General features: G+C 39.9%; 1 protein-coding gene across 1 annotated transcript in view; it reads right to left on the bottom strand.

Moving 5' to 3' along the window:
- Nucleotides 1-18770, bottom strand: part of LOC126201965 (sulfite oxidase-like) — a 127285-nt gene that overhangs the window by 40142 nt on the left and 68373 nt on the right. Inside the window, exons 4-6 of the mRNA XM_049936825.1 lie at nt 15693-15852; nt 11407-11596; nt 11191-11322 (exon numbers count right to left, since the gene is read on the bottom strand). Of these exons, the coding sequence (XP_049792782.1) occupies nt 11191-11322; nt 11407-11596; nt 15693-15852 (482 nt within the window). The remainder of the gene's footprint in view (nt 1-11190; nt 11323-11406; nt 11597-15692; nt 15853-18770) is intronic.

Below are 18770 nucleotides of genomic sequence, written 5' to 3'. Positions count from 1 at the left end.
CCTGAGTCAACAGATGGGGAAGTTTGCAAGACAACAACCATCTGCACGAACAGTTTGACGACATTTGCAGCAGCACGGACTATCAGCTAGGAGATCCTTGACGCTGCATCACAGACAGGAGCGCCTACGATGGTGCACTCAGCGATGAACCTGTGTGCACGAATGGCAAAACATCATTTTTTCGGATGAATACAGGTTCTGTCTACAGCATCATGATGGTCGCATTCGTGTTTGGCGACATCGTGGTGAACGCACATTGGAATCATGTATTTGTCATCGCCATACTGGCGTATCATCCGGCGTGATGGTATGAGGTGCCATTGGTTACACGTCTCGGTCACCTCCTGTTTGCATTGACGGCACTTTGAACAGTGGACGTTACATTTCAGATGTGTTATGACCCATGGCTCTACCCTTCATTCCATCCCTGCGAAACCCTACATTTCAGCAGGATAATGCATGACCGCATGTTGCAGGTCCTGTACGGGCCTTTCGGGATACAGAAAATGTTCGACTGCGGCCCTGGCCAGCACATTCTCCAGATCTCTCACCAACTGGAAACGTCTGCTCAATGGTGGCCGAGCAACTGGCTCATCACAATACGCCAGTCACTACTCTTGATGAACTGTGGTATCATGTTGGAAGCTGCATGGGCAGCTGTACCTGTACACGCCATCCAAGCTCTGTTTGACTCTAATGCCCAGGCGTATCAAGGCTGTTATTATGGCCAGATCTACATCTACATCTACATCCATACTCCGCAAGCCACCTGACGGTGTGTGGCGGAGGGTACCCTGAGTACCTCTATCGGTTCTCCCTTCTATTCCAGTCTCGTATTGTTCGTGGAAAGAAGGATTGTCGGTATGCCTCTGTGTGGGCTCTAATCTCTCTGACTTTATCCTCAAGGTCTCTTCGCGAGATATACATAGGAGGGAGCAATATACTGCTTGACTCTTCGGTGAAGGTATGTTCTCAAAACTTTAACAAAAGCCCGTACCGAGCTACTGAGCGTCTCTCCTGCAGAGTCTTCCACTGGAGTTTATCTATCATCTCCGTAACGCTTTCGCGATTACTAAATGATCCTGTAACGAAGCGCGCTGCTCTCCATTGGATCTTCTCTTTCTCTTCTATCAACCCTATCTGGTACAGATCCCACACTGCTGAGCAGTATTCAAGCAGTGGGCGAACAAGCGTAGTGTAACCTACTTCCTTTGTTTTCGGATTGCATTTCCTTAGGATTCTTCCAATGAATCTCAGTCTGGCATCTGCTTTATTGATGATCAGCTTTATATGATCATTCCATTTTAAATCACTCCTAATGCGCACTCCCAGATAATTTATGGAATTAACTGCTTCCAGTTGCTGACCTGCTATTTTGTAGGTAAATGATACGTGATCTATCTTTCTATGTATTCGCAGCACATTACACTTGTCTACATTGAGATTGAATTGCCATTCCCTGCACCATGTGTCAATTTGCTGCAGATCCTCCTGCATTTCAGTACAATTTTCCATTGTTACAACCTCTCGATACACCACAGCATCATCTGCAAAAAGCCTCAGGGAACTTCCGATGTCATCCATGAGGTCATTTATGTATATTGTGAATAGAAACGGTCCTATGACGCTCCCCTGCGGACACCTGAAATCACTCTTACTTCGGAAGACTTCTCTCCATTGAGAATGACATGCTGCGTTCTGTTATCTAGGAACTCTTCAATCCAATCACACAATTGGTCTGACAGTCCATATGCTCTTACTTTGTTCATTAAACAACTGTGGGGAATTTTATCGAACGCCTTGCAGAAGTCAAGAAACAGGGCATCTACCTGTGAAACTGTGTCTATGGCCCTCTGAGTCTCGTGGACGAATAGCGTGAGCTGGGTTTCACACGACCGTCTTTTTCTAAACCCATGCTGATTCCTACATAGTAGATTTCTAGTCTCCAGAAAAGTCATTATACTTGAACATGTGGTTGTTCTGGGTACTGATTTCTCAGAATCTATGCACCCAAATTGCATGAAAATGTAATCACATGTCAGTTCTTGTATAATATATTTGTCCAATTAATACCTGTTTATCATCTGCATTTCTTCTTGGTGTAGCAATTTTAATGGCCAGTAGTGTAGTAATGGGTGAGGGCTTGTAAATTTCATGAGGGAAAAATCCTTATAGAAATTTATGTGTCTAATTTATCACATTGTGGATCTGGAAATTCCTTTCAGAGTGAAACTGTGTGCCAGACCAGGACAAGAGCTCAAAACCTGGCATTTTGTGTGAAATGCTCTTACCAACCAAACTACTGAAGCATAACTCTCAAACTATGTTCACAGCTTCCCTTCTGCTAGTACTTCTCTCCTACATTCCACACTTCACAGAAGCTCCACAGTTGCGCCCACATAGCTCAATAAGTAAGAGCATTTCTGGGTTTGAGTCCCGGTCTGGCACACAGTTTTAATTAGCCAGGAATCTTTAAAACAGTACATACACAGCTGCAGAGTGAAAAATCATGGCAAAGGATACTTCCATTGCATGTTATACTACACTTTTTCCCGATTCCATTCATGTATAGAGCTTGAGAACATTGGCTGCTTAATATCTTCACAGTTGCTGCTGCATCCCTATCAAAAAACCTCTATCCAGTCACAGATTTTGTCTGATTATCTCAAATGACCTAACTTTCATTACTAAGCATTAGTGTGGTGCAGTGTCAAGTACTTTTTGGAGGTCAAGAAATAATGCATCTAAGTAATTACCTTGATCCATTTCAGTCCTTCTCACTTGAAAGTGCCATAAGACTAACATTTCATTGAACAACAATCAGTTCACCATTGTACATCCACATAAACTAAAATCTTCTATTGCAATTGCATATTCTCAATATGATCTGCTAAAACATATGAAAATCTTTCTTTTTGCAATTCTGTCATTTTGCCAAATATACACTTATATCCACAATCTGCAAACCACTGTGAAGCAAGTAATTCTTCGGCATTGATAAGGACACTATCCACACCTACAATCACATTTGTATTCCTCAGCCCACTACATGGTGTCTGACAGATGGCACAAAGTCATTTATACCCGTTTCTATTCCACTGGTGGATTTGCATGCACAGAAAAATTATTGGTAATACTCTGCACAAGCCCAGATCTCTGTAACTTTACTGTTGTGGTCGTGACAACAAATGCACATTGGACGATGCAATATGTTTCTTGACTTCTATTGAAATATGCATACTCATAACTTTTAGAGTAAGGTGAAAGCACAATGCTTTTCTTATAGTGTTTCCAGTTAGAGTCTGTAACATCACTAATTGACTTTTGGAGACAAAATTATAATATAGTAATTCAAATCACTAAACAAAATTAATATAAAGATAAATAACACAAAATTATCATCGGAACTAGAGGTCCTCGTCAGGTTAAAAATAATGGACAAAGCTCTTTATGGAATCATTTGGGAGGTGTAAATCAGCATCTAGGAACAGACCTCATGGGTATCAAAGATGCAAAACTGCCAACTCTTAACCAGTTTGACAGCTGTCATCTAGTCAAGGCCAATCAGTCCCTTTCCTACGGTTTTGGTGCCCACGGTCACCACATTTAATGTATAAAGAAGCTCTACGAACATGCTGATAACTTTTTAAAATCTTTTTCAGATACACAATATTTTTCCTAGCTAGACAAGAAACAAATCACCTGCATTATTCATCCAATTAAACCAGCAATACCCTGCACTATTCATCTCATTACATCAATAAAGCTATCACCACTAAGAACCAGCTGCTCACCATACATGCATGGAAAAGTTCAACCCCATCCTTCAACAAAACTTTGACCATCTACACATGCCTGAGATAGGGGATATCCTGTCCAAAATCCTTCCTCATCCACTAACAAGGGGAGGCCATGACATTTGGAATGTGGATTTTCTGTAAACTTTGTACACTAGTAGTATTCCATGAGGACAACAAAATGTGTAAGCAGTAGCGCGTACTTCTCAAGTGTTACTGAGAAAATCGCAAGATAATTTCGGTGGTCAAATATATACCTGTGCGTGGGCATTTTTACCATGAACCAGCGGCAGCTGAGAGGTTAGCGTTCAAGACCCGTAATCGCTGGATCGAGTTCCATTTGTCAGTTTTTTTTTATTTCTAACCAGTCATTTTCTTTACTATTTATATTACAATTGATATAATGGGAAAAATATGTGTAACTGGATGAACTTTTATTAAATTTACAATGTTATTTGGCAGACTACAAATTTTTATTATCACAAATAATGTAATATTCATAACTATCGACTAGTAAATGACCAAACACATAAAGTGATAGTGAAAATGTATGCTTGGCCGTGATTTGAGAACTCCCTTATACCTGGAAGGAGCCCAAAACGACTTGTTACCTCCAAGGTTTGACCGGCACAGATGGCTTTTGAAAGATGTACAGTTAATTGTCGCTTTCGACATTACGAGTACAAGTTGCACGATGGTATTTTTCGTTAAAACATGGAAAACATAAGGTTAAACGGCACCAGCTGCATTGAATAAATGCTATGGTTCCGCATATGCAAGGTCTTTTGAGGTTTTCCGTGGAAAAACAAACCTCGTAAACATTTTCAAAAACGTCTCTTTCAGACAATAATTTGGAAGCAAACAATGCATACCGCAGCATTTCCTTAAATATCGGCGCTGATAGTTGGTCATGCAGTATCGACTGTATTTAACTAGTGTCTTCACGAGAAGCAATTTCTCATTCTCTTTCAATTATATATGAACAATTTTGAAGACAGGGACAAGCATTCATTTTGAGTATCACTTTATGTGTTTGGTCGTTTACTAGTTATGAATATTATATTATTTGTTTATAAATAGTAAAGAAAATGACTGTGTTAGAAGGAAAAATAAAAAAAAAACTGACGAACAGGACTCGATCCATCGACCCGGCGTTTACGGGGCTTGAACGCTAACCACTTGGCTGCCACCACTTCATGGTAAAAATGGCCACGCACAGGTATATATTTGAGAACCAAAATTATCACACGATTTTTTCAATAATGCTTGAGAGGTAAGCGCTACTGCTTACACATTTTGTTGTCCTCAGGGAGTACTACTAGCGTACGAAGTTTACAGTAAATCCGCATTACAAACGTCGTGGCCTCCCCTTGTAAGTAGTTCTCTGTTGCTCATGCAACTTGCACAATATCTTGGTCTATCCCAATGCCACCCCTGCACATGATTCTGCTCCTCATGTGTCTTACTTTGTGACTGACACAGATACCAAACATGCCCCATATGTCCATCCGTCAGCAGTCCTGTCACAAGCATTCCCCTGCCCATTCAGATAGAACTATATGTGAAAGCAGCTGCACCAAACACTGGCTGCACTGCAATTACTATACAGCGTATTAAGTGGGTACGAAGACTAACCAGACATTTACCCTCATGAATGCCCAACACCACACTGTCGCTAGCCAGAAACTTTACCACCCATTTGCTGAAATTTGTACTTATAAACACACACCAATGTGATCTCCCCCTCCACCACCAGTTCCTCAAAACCACACAACCATAATCCACTTATTCCTACCCCTTTGCTCTCACTATTTCTTATAGCTTCCTTTTCTGTCCCCCTTCTCCCATCCTGACATCACATTACCACTCCTCCTTTCACATTCCTTCTCTCCCCCTTGATATTTACCTGCCTAGCCAGAGCCGATCCCTTTTTCTCCTTGCACTCCAGCTTTCTGCTCTTTGCATTCATTCTATTCGTGATCCTCTCAAGTCAACATGCTGTAATGCCATCAGTGATGATAGTTGTAGCAATTTTCAGTCTGACGCAGCCCTCCGTGACAGTGTATCCTGTGCAAGTTCCTCTATTTCCGCATAGCTACCGCAAAATATTTCAAAGCTTTAGTTTTCCTCTACAACTTTTAGCCTCCACACTTCCCCAGATAACTAACTTGACACTTCTTGATACCTCTCTCTGTCAAGTCGTGACATAAAGCTCTTTCCTCCACATTTCAATACAACACGTCTTAACTAGTTATCGAGTCCACACATCTAATCTTCAGTATTCTTCTGTAACACCACATTTCCAAAGCTTTTTGCCTCCTCTTCTCTTCATTGCTTATCATCCTCATTTCACTTCCACTCATTTACATTTTCTACAGTTTTTACAATTTTGAAACAAATTAACCATCCATATATGACAACAACATACAACATGCAGCAGAACAAAACTTGCACAGACATACTGTAACTCTTCAATGGAGAGTTTTATCTTTTCTTGAAGGTTTCTGTTTCAGTTGTTATGCTTTTAGTTTTTAATATGAAAAGGAAATGGTATTCACTGCCATCATAGTATGGTGAATACTTATACATTTATTCAAGGCCACAATGAAACCTTAGGGATGCTAAAAGTGTGGTTAACAATGAACCTGTCTACTCTTGTAGATAATGATATTGATTCTGCAATGGAAAACACCAAGATAACTGAGTCAAAGAGGTTAGGGGCCTACCAACTCAGGTATGACCGCACTTCCTTCAAATTAGCTAGTCACACTATCTAGAGGCCAGAATACCCCTATAAACAGTGGCAAGTGGCTCTACCATTATACTGTTCACTGAGTGAGGACAGTGCACATCATCCTTGTGACAAGCTATTGAAACCTTGCTGCTTGCTACTCGACTGGACTGAGGGTTGCTATCAGATTATTTATTGCCATGCAGATAATGACTTTGTGAGGCCTTACAGGCCTTCTGGTATCTTTCTTCCACCATCTAGTTTGCTCACTCGTGCCAACAGAGCTTGTTCAGATTTTTGTGAACTGTAACTTGTTCTGTGGTTGTTCCATTGGTTACTGATAAGAGCTGTGCATGTTGGTACATGAGAACCGAACAAGCATATACAAAAGGGGCAAGGAGGATTCTCGTCATAGTTCAAGGGCACAGGACTCGAACCCAGACCACAGTCAGTAAGGCAAACATGGCCCCCGAGTTTCTTAAACTTTGGCAGCAACAATTAATTCTGCAACAGCAACAACTTCAACAGGAATAGGATTGCTTGGGACAGTGGATGGACTCGCATGCCCAACTAATGCAGCAACTCCTGCTTCAAGCAGCAAAGTTGGTACACCAGCTGCAGCCATTTCCACCTTTCCAGCCAGACACTTAGGAATGGGGCAGCTATAATAGGTGCCTCTCCATTCCTACAACTTCTGATGTGGCATTGTAACGAACATGTTTTCTGTCTACTAATCATAACTTGTTGAATTTGCTTCACAAATGCAAGTCCTTAGTAGACCCAGAAATAAGAATGTTCAGAAATTTGTAAGTTACTGTCTTTACATCACGAACAGAAGTGTCATGTAAACAATATTAGAAATTTTTCAATACCATAAACACATTAATCAGTCATATGCCACATGGGCAGCTGAACTTCAAGCTCTCTACAGAAAATGCCATTTTCTGTGTGCTACATTGAATTGCAATCAATCGTATGCAGAGTCCCTTGTGCGAGACATTATCATTCTGTTTGCTACAGACTAGGAAACTTTCACAAGCACTACAAATGGACAATCCAGCCCTAGAGGAGGCTCTCACACTTGATGAAGTTCACAAAGTTTCATGTGAGCTACAGCATTCATTTGAGGAACAAGACATATCTTCTACTGACAGATCATCCTGTTCCCTCAGAAAACTGCAGAACCAGGTCTCACTCTGCTTAACTCCTAGTAATAACAACTCTGTGTCTTCCATTCAAAGACAATGGTACACAAGGTTCAAGGATTCTGAAAGTGACATGAAGAGTATAAGTTTTGGACATCTGAGTGTGAGTAACGCAGATGTGGAACAGATGCAACAAGCGTTTATCTGGAGTCCAACCAAATCAATTTATCAAGTGCCTCGACAGTTGCAGGTACCACCAACCACAATGCATAGGGTGCTAAACAAGAGACTGGAGCTTCATGCCTACAACGTGCAGCTTCAGCATGTTGCTTCAACTTGATGACAGACCAAAGTGCAAACCAAATTGAATTGAGATTCTGTATTGTATTGACAAACTGACACAATATGAGGATCTGGGGCTCTGAAAACTCCCATTTTATCGTTGAAATTGTACACAACAGTCCACAGACAAATATGTGGTGTGACCTGCTTCAGGACCATGCGATGCAAATGCTTTTCTTTGCAGAGGTGTCAGTAATACGGATATGTTGGAATAATTTGCATTTTCACAGATTGAATAACTACAAACTGACACCATGCTTTTCAGGATGGTGCCACTTCTCACTGGGCCTCTGGACGGCACAGTTCTAGGTGACTTGATTGGCAGGAGAGGGCCAATTTTCCTGCCCCAATAGGCAGCTTTTGTGAATGTGGGACATACAAGAACTGCAAGCTTGCATCAGAGATGCAATTCAAACATTAATGAGGACATGTTGAGCTGGAAATGGGAGGAACTGGAATATTTCTTGGGTATACTGTGTGCTACAAATGACTCACACACTGAACTCTGGTTAATGGCTACTAATGCTTTTGGTGTGTGTGCCTAGGCATGCATAAGAGGGAGAGTGTGTGTGTGTGTGTGTGTGTGTGTGTTTGCGTGTGTGTGTGGGGGGGGGGGGGGGGGTAGAACTTGCCCCCTCCCCTTCCTCCTTGAAATATCGCAGTAAGATAATACTACAGCAGTTACGACTATCTCTTTGGAAAGTGTGACAACAGACACTCAATTATGGAGCATGGGCTTCATTCATTTGTGACTCATTTTCCGTTCCATAATAATGGGCTTGCTATTGTACTGTGCATCAAACAAAGGCAAAAAAATCAGTTTTTGACAATATAATGTAAATGGAGAGATAAAAAATCTATTCACCAAGTGGCAGCAGGAGAACACACATATAAGAAAGGTTTTGCATATGCAAGCTTTCAGAGCCAGTGGCTCCTCCTTCCGGAAGAACGGTGGGAGAGGAAGGAAGAAAGGTGAGGAAAAGGACTGGTGAGTTTTAGGAAATAGGACAGAGTTCAGAAAAGTCACCCACAACCCCAGGTTAGGGAGACTTGCCAGACGGTAAGTCTCCCACATTCATATTGGCCACTGTGTGCTATTGGAGCCTGGCTGCCTGCTACTGCTACATCTACATCTAAATGACTACACAGTAATTCACAATTGAGACCTGTCAGAGGTTTTGTCGAGCCACTAGATTGGACTGTAGACTGCTCTTTAATTATTTATTGCTTTACTGATACTGAGTTTACAAGAATTTGCCAACTTTCTGATATTGATATCATTCTTCCACCATCAAGTTTTCTCACTCACACAATACCAGCATATTCAGGTTTATGTGAACTGTAACTTGTTTTGTAGTTGTTTAATTGTGTATTAATGAGAACTGTGCATGTTGGTAGACGGGAACCAAGCAAGCATGTACAAATATACAAATGCTTAACCACCAAGACATCTCTACCTGAAACTGGTCTCCTCCAATATGGCAATCCTCCAACACAGCTGGTCAAGTAAGTGACTCTGCAACTGTACAAATGATGTAATGTTGCAGTTTGCACAGTATTATTGTGAAGCACTATTCATGTGCAGTAGCGACAGTATCACCTTAAGCACTGGGTTCTTTGTTTCTTAAGGTGTGCTACCTCAGTTGGCTTTCAGCGAGCTCATTCCATACACAATTCAGCATCACTGTCTCTCAGAACAAAAGTTCCAGGTAGAGTAGTTGGTAATCTGGCATGTTACATTTTGCCTCTAATGCAATTAAGACTCTGTCAGAAGAGAAAAGTGAGGAAGTTCACACTTGTCCTACCACATCATGACTACTTGCAATGGAAGACCCACCAACACCACTGTTTCCCCACAAGCACAGTTATATGCGCAACTATGTCCCAAGTTTCCACTCTAACACCATACTCAGCTTTCCAATCAATTGCTTCATATTTTATCCTTTTATTTGCTGTTTTGGTGACTTTTCGTAATTCTTGAAAGTCAGTGTAGTTTATAATAAGTTAAATCAGTATATCGTTCTCAATATGCAGTTACAGGAATTTGGGATGGAAACTTTTTTCTCTGTGAGCGTTATGTGCTATAATCTCTGTATATAAAGGCAATGTCCCGACTGATTGAGTCCTGTGTCGTCACTGCCCAGCCCAAACCACTGTGGATGGAAACTTGAAATTTGGTGAGGGTGTTGATCGTATACTATATGCATTGTTTAAGAAGTGATTTTTCGAAATTCCACACACAATACGAGGTGAAATAAGGGATGAAAGACTTTTGAAAATATGTTGCTCCTAAGGCAATTTTGCAGCTAGACCTACGAAAATTGGTATTTGATTTGTCGGTCAGAAATACATGTTCCAGCATTTTTTGGAATCTTACCTCTATGGGGGTGAAGTAGTGGGTGGAAGGGTTTCTTTTTCTTTTTCTTTTTTTTTTCAATATATTTGACTTCTCAATTAGAAATAAAAAAAATACATGTTTCAGTGTTTTTGAAAATTCAACATGTGAGGAGGTGAAATAGAACCATACTGACTCACTGACTCATCCTCACCCACCCTCAATTAATAAGTATAGAAACTTAAACATTTGGTGTGGGTGTGAACCTTATACTGTAGGCATAATTTAAGAAGGTATTGTTCAAAATTCCATTCATAAGGGGGCGAGATAAGGTAAGAAAATTTTTTAAAAATATTTTTTTATGCAAGGATGGATTTTTTTAAAATATGCAAGGAAATCTGAAGCTAAATTTGTGAAAATATGTATTTGCTTCACTATCAGGAACAAAAAAATACGTGTTGCGCTGCTTTTGGAAATTCAACCCATAATGGAGTGAAATAGTGGCTGACTAAGAAAATATTTCATTACATTAAAAAAATATTTAAAGCTACATCAATGAAAATACCTATTTTACTTCTGAGTTGGGTATAAAGAAATATGCGATATGGAATGAAATTTCCTGTGGAAATATTAACTCAAGATGGTAGGAGGCACGATTAACAAAAATCTAGGACTTTTGGTCAGATGTGCATTTGGAAAAGCCCATGCTACTGGGACCTTAATTAGCGTGAAAAGTGTAGAATGTTTTGCAATTTTGATTAAAGAAAAAAAAACCTGTGCAAATCATGTAGTCTATGTCAGTGAAGCAGCAGGAACTAAGCTAGTTATCAATATATTCACCTGGACGTGCTGTGCCTTCGGATGATTGTCTTTATATCCAGCAGCTTTCAGAACATCAGCAAGTTTTGCACCAGACCATACTGCATTACCTATAGCTGCCTGTCCCCATGACAGACCTTTGATTGCTTTCACCTGCAAATAAACAACACAGAGATTAACCAATGTCTGCACATCAAAGAGATGTAGTAACATTACATTTGAAACACTACTTATTACCTTAGCCATCTCACTTCGTCGATTTCCAGCACACTGCACAGCAGCTGTGACAGTATGTTTTGGAAACTTGGTCTTCAACTCATCAAGTGATAGCACCAAACCTTTAGCATTAAGACCTTCAACCTCTAACTCATAAGTTGACGGGTCAACATCAGGTACAGGTAAATGATTGCGTACATAAAACAGGTGACTGAAACAAGTTAATGGACTCACTCAAAGGTGATTTCATCACAGTATGTAAATAAAGATGTTTAGTATAATGATGATTAGTTATGTGAAACTAGATTTTCATCATGAAAGGAAACAATATTAAATTAACACGATAATGCATCGAAAACATTTGCATTTATATTTCTGAAATATCAAACTAAACTATTTACATCAAAACGAGTGAGGTACAGCTTGCATAATATAAGGTGGAACTTGCACAGAAATGCATTTTGTCCTGAATGTTCGTTTTTCTTAGGGGCGGTCGCCACAGTTGCCTGTCACCTGCTGACCTACACACTTTGAATGTTCTTGTTGCTGTCTCTTCACTATATAACATGGAACCACAGTCTTCAAGCACCATGCATGCAGGGAAAGCTCTTCATAATCAGGGATGTGTCATTGTACACAACGTCATTAAACTTATGTTGGAGAGGCAAACGAGGAAGCAATAATCTCATTAAAAACTGTGCTTCAGAGAGTTGCAGGAATTTCCAGCTATTCAAATTGCAGGAGAAGAAGAGTAAAGGAGGGGTAAAACAGATATGCAAGTGCTTTCCAAGGCTTCACTGCTTCCAAAAGATGCAGAAAAAGGAGAGAAACTTTTATTTTTAGGTAATATTACTGAACACTTTGTCACAGGGGTGACACTATATTCATGTGACCCCTGTGGTTTATTTTTCATTTTCAATATAGCAGCGAGTGACATTGCTTGTTATGATACATTATTTACCCCTTTTTTTTTGTTTTATGAGATTTCCTTCAGACAGTGCGATGTTGGACTTATTTTGCTTTGGTTGAGCCTGTTCATTTTTATGTGGCTATCTGCATTTCTTTTTTCAATAGTCTTGTCAGAAACTACTGACTTTGAAAATCTATATTATTTGTTGAATTACTGATTGTACTAACATAACTGTTAATACTACCATTTTCGGACTTGGTATCTGTAGCTTGTAAGTTATGAGAGACATGCACTTGTGCATAGACTTCAGCTATCAAACTGCTTCTTCTCTACTGCACAGGGCTTGTTCATGCCAGAGCCCACACTACTACCAGTGTCCTCTCTCCTACAGTGCTATCTGTGTTGATACTGGATAACTTATTCTATGCACGCTCTAACAAAGGTTGGACATGAAGTTAGCTGGACAATACCTATGATTGTCAGTACATCCTGCCAATGTCTAGGTCATTCTATGTGGCACACTTTGTTTTATTCAGATTGGGTGACAAAGCTAACTCCAGAAAACCTACATCAAAATGGTGGGCCAGGGGGTTAAAATTGTGCAATGCGAAGTACTTCTTTCTTTATTGCATACTATTGACAGGCGTGTCTGATTGGCAGCATCATGGGTGGTGGCTGGGCAACAAGCAGTGTTTCCACCACCAGAGGGGACCCAGCATCTCGTGATGGACTATTTAAATGCAGCTGCAGTGGGCAGCAGTAGACTCAGGGTGCAGTCAGTGACTTGCTATTAATCGACTGCGTGTAGCGAGGGCAGTGACTTCGCGGCCAGTGGTACGCTTAGGCGGCAGCTACGTCTAAGACAATAATCAGTGCTAGTCTGAAGAACTAGTTGTTGTTGTTTGGCCAGTGAAAACTGCCCTGTGGAAAACTACTTCAGACGAGACAGTTGGACATTTATTTGTACTTGGCATATGAGTAATGGCCAGAAACCTGGTATGTGTGTCAATTGTTGATGAAGGCCTTAATGGCCGAAAGCCTTAATTGTGAAAGTTTTTTTGTTGTGCCTATCTGCGACTCAGCATCTCCACTATATGGTGAGTAGCAACTTTCCTTCTCATAATATTGTTACATTCAAATCATGTTAATATTATGTGGAAAATAATTCTATTTTCTAAAGTTTGTGCTCACACTACCATTTTTTCCTTGCACATCACAATGAATAACAAAATGAAGAACATATCTTTCTTGAAAGCAGTCTTCTAGGTGTATAAAAGGGTTTAATTGCTACCACAGGATGCAGGCACATGCTACATTAGCTTTGAAATACTCCCTTAACACCATATGGTATGCAGCTTTGTGCTATCAATTTTTTCAACATTCTGTCCTAATATGAGGAAGTGGGTTGGACAATCATCTGTAAAAACATTATTAACAACATAACAGAGTCCGCATGGTTGTGTGTGTGAATGTGTGTTCGCTTACTAGAAAATGAGCAAGTGCTTGAAAACTAGTACTAACTGTTTCTATTATGTGTTTCTATACACCAAGCACCAATCCTCTACAGGTAAGTCACTGCCTTCCCTTATTTTACATACGTTTCAATCTAGGAATTTCCATTAATGATAATTATGGCATATAAATTTTAAGTAGTCATAATTGGAAACATATGTTGCTGAAGACAAGGGCAATGATGTTACTGATAGGAAGTCATATTTTTGTGACTATTTTGTATGACATTTACACTAATATCTACTGAAACAAGTAGTAACTGTCATAAAAACTATTTTTTCACAATATTCTTCTTTTCTAACACCTCTCCATTGAAACTGCCCTCCACGGGTGACTATAATATAATACCAACAGTAAAGTTCCAGTAAAATACATTATTAATAAAAGTATTCTGTACCTAACATGGACAACATTTGTTCTGTTATGTCCTCATCGAGAGTTATGACCGAAACTAGTAATTCAAGAATGTATTATAAAATTGCCAACAAGAATATCTAAAACATTGTATCAATATAGTTCACCTACAATGAAAGCGGTTATATTCTGTTATTAGAATTTACTGTCAGAGGAAACGCATGTTTTTTGAACCACTAGTATGCAGCAACGAGAGGGGGTATTGACTTTGAATGAATGTTGGCAGACTGCCCACATAATACAGTTTCAGTCGCTATGGAGCGTGGGAGCATAGAGCATCATGTGTTCATTGTCGAGCAGTACTTTAGAAACAATGATTCCGTAGTCACTGTCAAAATTTTAGAGTTGGACGTCGAGGTGCAGTGCCTGATCGAAATACTGTACTCCGATGAGTTGCAGCATTTAGAAGTGCTGGATCTGTGATGAAAAAGAAACCACCTGGTCTTCCCCGTTCAGTTTGTACTCCAGAAAATGTAGACCGAGTGAGAACGGCAGTTCTTGCTAGCCTGAAACGATTGGCTAGACGACAGGCTGTAGCACTGGGTACGTCGTTCGCTTCACCGCATCTTACATGATGACCTTAAGTTTCACCCGTATGGGATAATGATTGTCCAGCAGCTTAGTGAAGGGGATTTTGTGCAGTGCAGAGAGTTTTGTCATGTAATGGGCAAAATTTTTATGGAAGATGCAGACACTGCAGTCTTCATAAGTGATGAAGCACATTTTCATGTTCAAAATTGTCAGTATTGCGCACCGGAGAACCAACATGAATTACACCAAAGACCTCTCCACAATTTAAAAGTAACAGTGTGGTGCTGCATTTCAGAGATGGGGATTGTTGGATCCTATTTTTTTTAAGAGGAGGGAACTGCGGTTACTGTGACATCAGAGCGCTATGTTAAAATGTTAAACAACTTTCTTCATCCAGAACTTGAAAGGGGTCAAGTGAACATGAGAGAAATATGGTTTCAGCAGGATGCTGCCACAGCTCACATGGTGAGAGCATCCATGGAAGTGCTTCGAAAAATGTTCCCAGGACATGTTATTTCGAGATATGATGATGTTTACTGGCCCCCTCACTCTCCGATTTGTCAATATACAACTTCTTTTTGCGGGGATATTTAAAATCAAAAGTCTATATGAACAAGCCTTACACAATTGATGACCTGAAGAATTCCATTCATCAGGAAATTGAAGCCATGCTGAATGAAATGTTGGAGAGAGCCATGCGTAACTTTCGGGAGAGGATCCAAATTTGTATCCAGCAAGAAGGACGTCATCTCCAAGACATTATTTTTCAAACCTACCTAAAGTATTTATATTTCAAAACTGCATTAAAAAAATCTATCACTTAATGCTTGTTTTTATTATTTTTATCAAACCGTATCCCAGTCATTCAATAGTGAAAAACATGTGTTTCCTCTGCTCCACTCAGTACTATAACATTAATGCCTTACTATACTACACATACGAAGGTGTTATGAAGCTCTCCACTAGTAATGATAAAGGTGTCTCTGCATTGAAAGGCTTCTGGTTGGATGGCTTTAAGGCTGGATGTCTCCGTGGCTCATAAGCATATGGATCACTGACATTGTCCATTGCATTGTTTTTCTCACTTTGGGAGAGATTTCCTGCAACAGAAGGCAGCTCTATTAAAACTTCAGCAATAAATGAGATTCTTTGTGAAGACAATGACAAGTATATTTACCTAGATGCACACAACAACAACAAATATTAGTGAAATTTTTAAAACAATCACATCAATAAGAAACTTAAGATGGAATATAAATGTATATGAACATTGGTAACTCCTCACCAAACAGGCACCAAGTAATGAGAGGGAGAGGGGGAGTGTGGGTGGGAGAGGGGTGAAGGGGGAGAGAGGGAGGGAGAGGGGTGAAGGGGGAGAGGGGGAGAGAGGGAGGGAGAAGGGTGAGGGGGAGGAGAGAGAACGAGAAAGAGAGAGAGAGAGAGAGAGAGAGAGAGAGACAGAGACAGAGACAGAGACAGAGACAGAGAGAGACCTGAAAACTAAGCAGTTCATCACCCTTTTTCGAAGCTTATAAAATTACAAGACTGAATTGCTGCCCAGCAGTTTCCTTCAACAGACAAAATATTTTGTGCTGATAAGAGACATACAAAATTGTACACAGCACTATGCTAGCTTTCGGAACTATTAGTTCCTTCCTCAGGGAGGAGGGAAAGGTAGGTTGGGAAAGATTAAAAATAAAGGATAAGTCATGTAGACACCACAATGTGAGGGATCCTCCTGTATGTGAAGAAGAGGAGACAATTTTCTAAATATCATCTCTTTGATCAGTGCCTCTTCCATTTATTGAGGTGATTACATACGTCTAAACTGAAAATCATCCAAAGTCATTGCACAAATATTACCCGTTTCTCTTTCAAACTATTTATTCTCCCAAACACAGCAGAAGCACTATACTTATAAAGTAATGTAAACTATTAAACAATGGAAAATTCAGTATGGAATGTAACAATATTACGAAAAGGAAAGCTACTATTCATCATAAAGCAGAGATGCTGAGTTGTAGAAAGGCATAACAAAAAGACCCTCAGCCATTAAGGCCTTCGTCAACAATAGAAAACACACACACACACACACACACACACACACACTCCGTGGCAAGAGGAACAGGACTTCTGGTCAGGACAATATATGATTATAAATACAAAATCAAATAGGGGTACAGCAGGAGTGGGTTTCATACTAGCTAAGAAAGTAGGAATGCAGGTAAGCTACGAGTACTATGAACAACATAGTGAACACATTGACATTGCCAAAATAGATATGAACACCACACCTACCACAGTAGTACAAATTTATATGCCAACTAGCTTCATAGATGATGAGGAGATTGAAGAAATGTATGATGAGATAAAAGAAAGTATTCAAATTTAATCATTGCTAACACTTGGTTTAAGAATCATAACAGGAGGCTGTACACATGGAAGAGACCTAGAGACACCAGAAGGTTTCAGATTGATTATATAATGGTAAGACAGAGACTCAGACACCAGGTTTTACATTGTAAAACATTTCCAGGGGCAGATGTGGACTCTGACCACAATTTATTGGTTATGAAGTGTAGGTTAAAACTGAAGAAGTTGGGAGAAGGTTAGAAATTAAGGAGATGGCACCTGGCTAAGTTGAAAGAACCAGAGACAGCTGAGAATTTCAGAGAGGCCATTACACAATGGTTGACTAGAACAGGGGAAAGGAATACAGTAGAAGATGAATCAGTTTCTTTGGGAGGTGAAATAATGAAGACAGTAGAGGATCAAATAGGTAAACAGACAAGGTCTAGTAGAAATCCTTGGATAACACAAGGAATATTGAATTTAACTGATGAAGGAGAAAATATAAAAATGCAGAAAATGAAACAGGTGAAAGGGAATGCAAACGTTTACAAAAATGAAATTGACAGGAAGAGCACACAGGCTAATCAGGAACGGCTAGAGGACAAATGTAAGGGTTTAAAAGCATATTTCCCTAGGGCAAAGACAGATCACATCTACAGGAAAATTAAAGAGGCCTTTGGGAAAAAGAGAAGCAGCTGTATGAATATCAAGAGCACAGATGGAAAACCAGTCCTAAGCAGAGAAGGGAAAGCTGATAGGTGGAAGGAGTATATAGTCTGTACAAGGGACACAAAATTGAAGGCAGAAAGGGAAGTGAACATAAATGAAGATGAGGTGGGAGATATGATTCTGCGAGAAGCATTTGACAGAGCTCTGAAAGATCCAAGTTGAAACAAGGCTCCAGGAGTAGACGATATTCTGTCAGAACTACTGATAACCTTGGGAGAGCCAGATTTGACAAAACTCTTCCATCTGGTGTGCAAAATGTATGGGACAGGCGAAATACCCTCACATTTTAAGAAGAATGCAATAATTCCAATTCCAAAGAAATCAGTTGCTGGCATGTGTGAAAATTACCGAATTATCAGTTTACAAAGTCATGGTTGCAAAATGCTAAAATGAATACTTTACAGAAGACTGGAAAAATTAGTAGAAGCCAACCTCGGGGAGATAAGTTTGGATTCCAGGGAAATGTAGGAACATGGGAGGCAATATTGACCCTAGGACTTATCTTAGAAGAAAGATTAAGGAAAGGCAAACCTACATTTATAGCACAATGTTGACTGGAATACTCTCTTTCAAATTCTGAAGGTGGCATGGGTAAAATACAGGGAGCAAAAGGCTATTTACAATTTGTACAGAAACCAGATGGCAGTTATAAGAGTCGAGGGACATGAAAGGGAAGCAGTGGTTGGGAAGGAAGTGAGACAGGGTTGTAGCCCCTCCCCGATGTTATTCAATCTGTATATTGAGCAAGCAGTAAAGGAAACAAAAGAAAAGTTCAGAGTAGGTATTAAAATCCATGGAGAAGAAATAAAAACTTGAAGGTTTGCTGATGACATTGTAATTCTGTCAGAGACAGCAAAGGACTTGGAAGAGCAGTTGAACAGAATGGACATGGTCTTGAAAGGAGGATACGAGATGAACATAAAAAAAACAAGATAAG

This window comes from Schistocerca nitens, chromosome 1 (assembly GCF_023898315.1).
Source record: "Schistocerca nitens isolate TAMUIC-IGC-003100 chromosome 1, iqSchNite1.1, whole genome shotgun sequence".
NCBI lineage: Eukaryota > Metazoa > Arthropoda > Insecta > Orthoptera > Acrididae > Schistocerca > Schistocerca nitens.
The sequence above is the reverse complement of the archived record's forward strand: the minus strand, read 5'-3'. Positions and strand labels throughout refer to the sequence as shown.